This window comes from Triticum dicoccoides, chromosome 4A (assembly GCF_002162155.2).
Source record: "Triticum dicoccoides isolate Atlit2015 ecotype Zavitan chromosome 4A, WEW_v2.0, whole genome shotgun sequence".
In the NCBI taxonomy this organism is placed as follows: Eukaryota; Viridiplantae; Streptophyta; class Magnoliopsida; order Poales; family Poaceae; genus Triticum; species Triticum dicoccoides.
In genome coordinates, this window is record NC_041386.1 from 707,375,835 (window position 1) to 707,383,683 (window position 7,849).

The 7,849-nt window shown below is 48.3% G+C and overlaps 1 protein-coding gene across 1 annotated transcript; it reads left to right on the forward strand.

Moving 5' to 3' along the window:
- The first annotated feature begins 5,928 nt into the window (after positions 1 to 5,928).
- On the forward strand, positions 5,929 to 7,183 carry LOC119289809. The gene is made up of 2 exons (XM_037569021.1): positions 5,929 to 6,443; positions 6,525 to 7,183. Exons 1-2 carry the CDS (start codon positions 5,934 to 5,936, stop codon positions 6,594 to 6,596), a joined length of 582 nt encoding a protein of 193 aa, XP_037424918.1. The 5' UTR covers positions 5,929 to 5,933; the 3' UTR covers positions 6,597 to 7,183.
- Positions 7,184 to 7,849: the final 666 nt, after the last annotated feature.

A 7,849-nucleotide genomic window follows, 5' to 3' on the forward strand; every position in this document is an offset into this window, starting at 1 on the left:
GGTTATGTAGATCTAAAGAATACAATCTATTTATGTATGGATATGTAAATCCAACGGATACAATTTGTTTAGGGACAATTATGTAGATCTAATGGGTTGATATGTTTAGTTACGTTAATGTACTTCTAACACATGTGATCTGTTAAATCATAATTCCAACGGTTAGAGTTATGCACGTGATGTGGAGTCACGTGGTGTCTCGAATAGAACCCCATATTGTGCTTTTAGCATACTATATAGCTACATTATAAAAGTAATTATATTTAGAGTAAGAAATACCGGGCATGTGAACATTCGAGCTACATTCTCTAGAACGCCTTATTCTCCTTTAGACATTACAACTTCTTTTTTCGGTCTAAGTTATTTGACCTTGTCCTAGAATATACTCGATCAAGCCCCTTGCTTTGAGTTACTAGAACAAAGACACTACTCATATTGGGGAACCACCACAGCAACACAGCTTGACTAAGACATCATATTGTGCAAGAGGATAAAGTCGTGAAAAATAACCTTGTTGCTAGGGAAATTTGAAGGAACTCACCTTGTTGTTGTAGCCTATAGGTTTGGCATTACTTTAGGAGGCAGTAGGTCAGGCATGGAGGAGGAAGTTGCAAGCGCCGATGGGAGATGCATTGTGCATTGTGTGTCAAGAAAGTGCATGATATAGATGGTAACAAAACTAAACCAAGACATCACAGTAGCAGTGTCAGCATGCCAGTGCTTAGGCAGCAACCCCAGATCTTGACCAAGACCTTGGGCATCTCGTCAACCTTGGGCTGCTCCAGGACAAACTCGTGAATGTCGGCGGTGATGTCGTTGAGGGAGAGGTAGAGCTTGCCGCTACGTGTAGCCATCCGTAACATATTCGAGGTGGGAAGGTCACCAAGTACATGTCATCACCGAGCTTCTCCACCTGCCAGTCCCACTCGCCATCCACTAGGTGCACGATCTCCACATCCAACACCCGCCACGGCAACAAACAAGGGGCCGCCGAAATGATAGTCGTGTTTCCCCCAGCACGCCCGGTTCCACCTCACCTTCCTCTTCATTGAACTGGAGGCAGTAGAAGCCCTCCCTATGGATGGTGTGGCTCACGGTTGCAGTTACTTGCCCCTAGTCGGGAAGTAGGCAGTCGCGTGGCCGTCCTCATTGCACAACACACAAAGAAGCTTGAAATCACGCTGCGGCTGGAAGTGACCCAGGCGACCACAACGAAAGCATTCCGACCCATCCACATCTTCCACTGGGGTTGGGGCATCCGTCATGCCTTTGAAGGATGAAGGAGGGTAGCACTATCGATGGCGGCGCCATTTCCAGCCGCACCGCCGGCTTGTGCTTTGGCTTCTTGGCAAACGGGTTGCCCACCCTGTCGCCGTAGTGAGGGTGTTGCATCTCCTTCTCTTGAGCTCCAAACTCCACCGCTTGTGCTCCTCCTCCTTCTTTTTCTTCTTCTCTTGCTGCTTGATCCACCACTAAGGCTTCCCCCATGGATCATCGCCCTATGCCTGTCGCTCTCGTGGCGCCTGAGCCTGGACGTGCAGATCTAGCAAAAGTCTCCTCTTTGCCTCCGGATGCAGCTGCGCCATGGGGCGCATCTCTGCGAATGACCGATCAAGCCGTGCAGGGGGCATACAGGGTGAAGATGATGCGCAAAGTGACTCAGCCACCACACTTCAGAGGGAGCTGCTGGAAAACCTAGTTGAGGATCCACCTCTCCACACCGCAACCACAAGCACATATAGTGGCGCTCCTCAAATTGGTCCACACCTTTGGTTGGGCCAACGATGGCTTGGGCAGCCACACCCCATCCGACATGCCAGAAGCATGAACTAAAGGGCTTGGGCCACCGGTCTAGAAACCCCATCTATAGCTGGCGAGAGACTGGGCCTGTGCCTGGGCTTGGGCCACTGGTCTAGAAACCCCATCGGCCCAACTCCTGGCACGGGAAGCACGCTACCCTTGCTCTAGGGAGTTCCTACCTGCCGCATTATGCGGCAGAATGGCAGGGTTTCGCGCGGGTAGTCCTCTGCCTGGGCCGGCCCACCTACGTGCCACTTCTTGCTTTCTGTCGCGTGGAAAACAATTCCGTGAGAGGCAGGATTCGGTCCTCAGACCTCACACTACACAGGCTACAAACCCACAAGCAGATAACCAATCCACAAGACATAATGTACGAGAAAAATAAGCGCAAAATTCAATAAGGACACATAGCAGTTGTTGAGACTTGGAAAACATTTGTAAAACTTTTTTTAATTGCAAACATTTTTAAATGCCATTTTTTACATTCCAAAGTCTTTTTCTGAAAAGTAAACAATTTTTGCAAATCCATTTTTTGTAAAAAACAGAACGAAAAAATGTGAACATTTGAAATTACTGAATATTTACTGAGATTATGAATATTTTATGATTTTGGAACAAAAATTTGAAACAAAACTATTTTATAAATTCAGTACAAAAAGTTAAAATATAAACAATTTTTTCAAAAATACGAACAAAATACGTATTGGTATGCTTTTTTGGAAATGTAAACAAATTTGAAACATTGGAACATTTTTTGAAGTTGCCAAAAAAAATGTTGAAACCGTGTACAATTTTTTAAGGATGAACATTTTTATGAAAAAATGTGAATACAATTTTGAAAACATGAACAGTTTTTTAGTAAAATGCAAACATTTTTTAAATACCCCAAACATATTGTGAATTTGTAAGTAAACTTTAAAAACATGAAAAACTTCGAAAACAAGAACGATTATTGAAATCCCAAACATTTTCTTAATCTGTAAACAAATTTAAAAAAATATGAACTTTTTTTAATTTGTGAACAAAATTTAAAAATGGGAAATGTTTTCTAAATTCTTGAACAATTTTTTGAAATTGTTAACAAATTTTAAAAATAAAATAGTTTCTCAAATGTTGAACAAATTTATCAAATTGTAAAAAATCTAAATTTTTGAACTTTTTTGACAATATGCTAACAACTTTTGAAATTCTAAACTTTTTTGAATTTTGAACATTTTTTCTATTTCCGAACAATAACTGAAAATAGGAACATTTTGTGAAATTTGGAACAAATTTTGGAAAATGTGATTTTTTTATAATTTCTAAACATATTTTGAAAAAGGAAAAAAGTGAAAAAAGTAAAAGAGGAAAGAAAAGAAAAGAAAAGAAAAATAGAAACAGAAAAAGAAGCAAAAAAAGAATGAAGTGAAAATAAAAAACGAAGGAAAACCGAGAAAACCCGAAAGGAAACATCACAGAAAAAAAATCCGGTACAAGGAACCTTCTAGAAGGTTCCCAAAACCGTTGGCCGCACATCAAGTGGGCCGGCCCATGTCTAGTCGCTCGCATAATTCCCCTGTGCGAAATCCCGACAATTCGCCGCAGAGAGCGGCGAATAGGGTTTTCCCTGCTTTATGCCCCCACGAGCTCATTTCGTTGCTTCCTTAGCCCATCACTGATGCACCCTGCAGTGTCTTCAGTTACTTTTACTTATCATAATGTATCAATCCCCTGGAACTCAATGGTTTTGAGGAATATCTTATTGATAATTCGATCGTATTCACGTTGGAACATGTTGATTGGTCTCGTCCTTGGTTCCCGCATGTAAACAAGTTGATTGATTGAGAAAGCTAAGGGTAGGGTGTGTTTGGTTAAAGGTGTGGTATGAATGGGTTGAGACCGTTCAATTATTTTTGGGATTGAATCATTCAATTCATGTGTTTGGCTCAATATAAGAGATGAGCTAATTATTTAGGATGGGACCACCAGTCATGCTCACATGGGCATGCCTGCAAAGGATGGCCATTTGATTCGACCAATTTGGTTGGGTGAAACGGTTCAGCATCTTCGCGGCATATTCTTTTTTTTTGACTCGAACCATTCAAGTAATTTATAACCAAACATGTATATTTTTGGACGATCCCAACCCATCCGTGGCCACCCTTGCAACCAAACGCACCCTAAGAGCATCTCCAATGCCGACCCTCAAATCCTCGCACACGTACGGATTGTGCGGTCCTGACGTGGTACGTCATCCAATGCGGGCCTATGTAGGTCCGCAGGGCGATCCGGGCGCACTTTCTCCCACACACCGGAGATAATCGCTGGGGGGGGGGGGGCTTTGCGGGCGTCCAGATAGCACCCACACCCGCTTCTGACCACCCTGACCCACCCAAACCCCTCCTCCCTCACCGCGTGCGTTCCCTCCTGGCACCAGCTGCTTGCATTCATGCCAATGTGGAGCGGCCGCTCCACATTGAAGCCAGTTCAGAGCGGAGGCAACCTCTGACTGTCTCCGCCATTGAAGTGGGGCGTCGGTCGAGGGCGCCGCCCGCTGCATGCCCGGCTGAACACGCCTCCTCGCCACATTCAAACGGATGTGGATTGCCCACCTTCCTCCATTAAACCCACGCGTTTGCCGAGATACCTACTCCGGTGACACGTCTGTTCGCGAGCTGGCCGAAAATAAACACAATGCCGGTTGGCCCCTCGTGTCCGCCCTTTATTTAAACGATGCCAGATGATGGTCAAGAACCGCATCACACCTCTGCTCCCCGTTTTCTCCTTGAACAATTTTCTTCATAGCATCTTGCGAGCAGGAAGAAGAGTTCTCCGGCACAAAAGCCGGTTGGGTGGCCCGTCGAGCCCGCCGGTCACGAGCCAAGCAACTGTCTGTTCCACCTCCATTGACGCTCCAGGCTGACGTAAGCCAGCTCACAGAGGCTGAAGCTCCAAGTCGGTGTGTTGTTCAGCTCACCGAGGAGTGACGAGTTGCTCCAGGCCGACACGAGGGGGGGGGGGCACGGTGGCAGGGTATCATGGCTTCTGTGGACAACGTCGTGTCGTACCGCGCCTGCGATCGTGCCATCCGTCATCAACGTGCGTGTAACCGCACCCTACCAGCACTGAAAGGAGTCGAATACGCGGACATCGACGAGGCGGTGGCCAACACATCTGCGCCCGCCGCCATCATCGACGAGAAGTAGAACACGGGAGGCCGCCGCCGCTTGGGTCCCATGAAGGCCACCACCGAGGCGACGTCAGTGTACACAACCAGTATCTTTCCCTCCAGTAGGTCACCGTTGTCCCCCTACCCAAAAACCAACCCTGATACGTGGAGCGTAGGGCACCCTTCCCCTCAGGCTGAAGCATCAGCCGGTGGTTCCACTCCTATGAGCGGTGGGGAAGCGAGCCGCCTTTGCGCTGAAGCATATACCTCCGGGGCTCACGGCTGTCGGCCATGAGGAAGACAACGGAGATCCGCCGCGGCGCTGTGTAGACTAGTCAAGAGTATCCATGTCGTCGGAATGAATATCCACCGGCGCCGGCCGTTGACTAGTTCTATCTTAGCCCGGTATCATTTTTAGGTAAAAGAAATGTCAAAACTATAATGAATTTCTTCTGGTTTATATAAAATCCGTCGTGTTTGCATGTATTTGGTCCGGTTAGTTTAAAGAGTGGTTAAAATGTATGCGAGCAATGTTGGATGACGGCCTTCGGCATCCGCGTCCGTGGATTGGTCCTCTGTCCGGGGATGGATTCGACAGAAAATTTGCGGGTCGACGTTGGAGATGACATACGTGCGGTGCCGGTCGTCGGCGTACGTAGCCGTCCATGCGAGCGTAGCGGTTGGTCGTCGGCGTACGTAGCCGTCCATGCGAGCTTAGCGGTTGGTCGTCGGCGTACGTAGCCGTCCATGCGAGGGCGGCGGTTCAAACGAGTCGCTTCGTCGAGCGACGAATGTGACTGGTGGAGAAGCAAACGACCCAGACGCGCGCATGAGGACACGTACGTGACCGGCCAAAAGCCTGGCGTGGCCTGCCCTCAGCCCCTCCTCACCCCTACCTTACGCACGAAGCTAGCCAGTACTCCTACTTGTATATAAATATCACTACATGCCCGGTAGTGCATTCCAGTGCCAGTGCGACATGGAGATGGTCTCTGGAGGAAGGAGGAGGAGCGACACCCCTGGAGGAGGAAGGAGAAGCCGCCCTGCGACTCAGCGCACAATAAAGCTACTGGTGAACACCCGCACCGGGCGCGTGGTGTGCGCGGAGGCGGGCAAGGATGTGGTGGACTTCCTCTTCTCCCTCCTCGCCCTCCCCATCGGCACCGTCGTCAGGCTGCTCGCCGCGGATCCCATCGGCAGCGTCGGCAACTTGTCCCGGAGCCTCGACGAGCTCGACGGCACCTACATCGTCGATGAAGATGCAAGGGACGCCCTGCTCCCGCCCAGGGCCGGCGGCGGCCTTCTCCTCCTGCTCACCGCTGGCGCGTCGTCCTTCTCTCGCGGGGTCGTGCAGGGCGTCGTGACCTACACCATCACGGACGACCTCAAGGTCACCCCCATGTCTCGCATCTCCGAGATCCCCATGATCAACGCACACCGCATCAGGGACCCCCGCGACCTCCAGGAGAGGATTGTCCACTTTGGCCGCACCGAGGTATGAAACTAGTACTATACTAACTATTAGTAGAGATCGATCGGTTGAATTAATTTTGATGGAGGATATGATGTTTGTCAGAGTCTGAAGATACTCAAGGCATCACTGCAGTCCCAGACGGTCCTCACCGACGTCTTCCTTAGGAGGCCTTAAACCGCAACCTCAAGAGTCAATAATCGATCCTTATGATCCCCACCAGAGTTCACAGTCTTCTTCCCGTGTCGGTGTTGCATGCGCGTGTGTGCATGTGTGTCTAGCTTTGGTGATTTATATCTATATATGGTCGTGAAGAACATTAAGTAAAGAGTCTGGTTAGTGGTTTAGGTTAGGGGTTTTTTTGTCCTCGGGGGTGCCGCACTCGGATGGATGGTGGCGCTTCTTCTTCGAGATTGTCTTCCGGGCTTCAATCCTCCTCGAGTTTGTTCGTTTGGACATAATCGGTGGAGCTCCGGTGTAGATTCCTACCGTCTCCTTGGGACGGTGAGGTCAGGGTTTCTCGTCATGTGGCGAGATTTGGTGTCTAGTGCTTCAGTTCTATGCAAGGGTTCAATGGCGACGACGGTGCCTCCAGGACGGTCCTTAGGGACACGTGCATGAAGATTTTCCAGCTATCATCGACAAAGTCAGGCCGGCTCCGGTAGTCCAGCGGTGACATCGGTGTGTCGGCGGCTCGTACTCGTTTGATGGTCTCAAAATCTCAATGTAATTTTTATTATGTTTCAAATATTTTGTATTTTCAATGAACTTTCTAATAGATCTTTCTGCAAAAAAGGGGTAGTTATCATCTGGTATCTATTCAGCTGCATGTGACTGTAAATCACCGATCAACTGGTCCCATCGTGTTCACTTGGTCCTTGAATCAACTGTGATTTTTCTTCCGTGACGGTGCACTGTGCAATCTTGGTTGGACTTTGGCGTCCTTTTGATAACAACTTCTCCTGGATTTTGCGATAGTGCTTCACACCTATACAGAAAATTTCCTACGGGTAATCTCCTCCATGAATTTAAAGTAACCCCTTTATTCCAACTAATGGACCTTGTGATATTTTCTTCAGTAATGCTACACCTATGTAATTTTTTTTCGAGAGTACGCCTTGGCGTACCATAGCTTTATAGAAGGCAAAATTAGAGTTACAAGAAACTACACTCGCTGCGAACAACGAGCATAGCACAACACCACACCCAATCACAACACCGCAAAGCAAGCTACAACACAAATGGCCTATCCTAATCGAAACTCAACACTGCGTCTCGACCGACGCCGGACATCTTCGAAGAACACCAACTTCCGTATAGCTTCACTTGTCGACGCACCATCCACTCTTATCACCTAAGAGGAAGTGGCAAGTGGATGGTAGGACTCGATCCGGTCCGAGAAAGACGCCGTCTTGGACACACCAGCGACG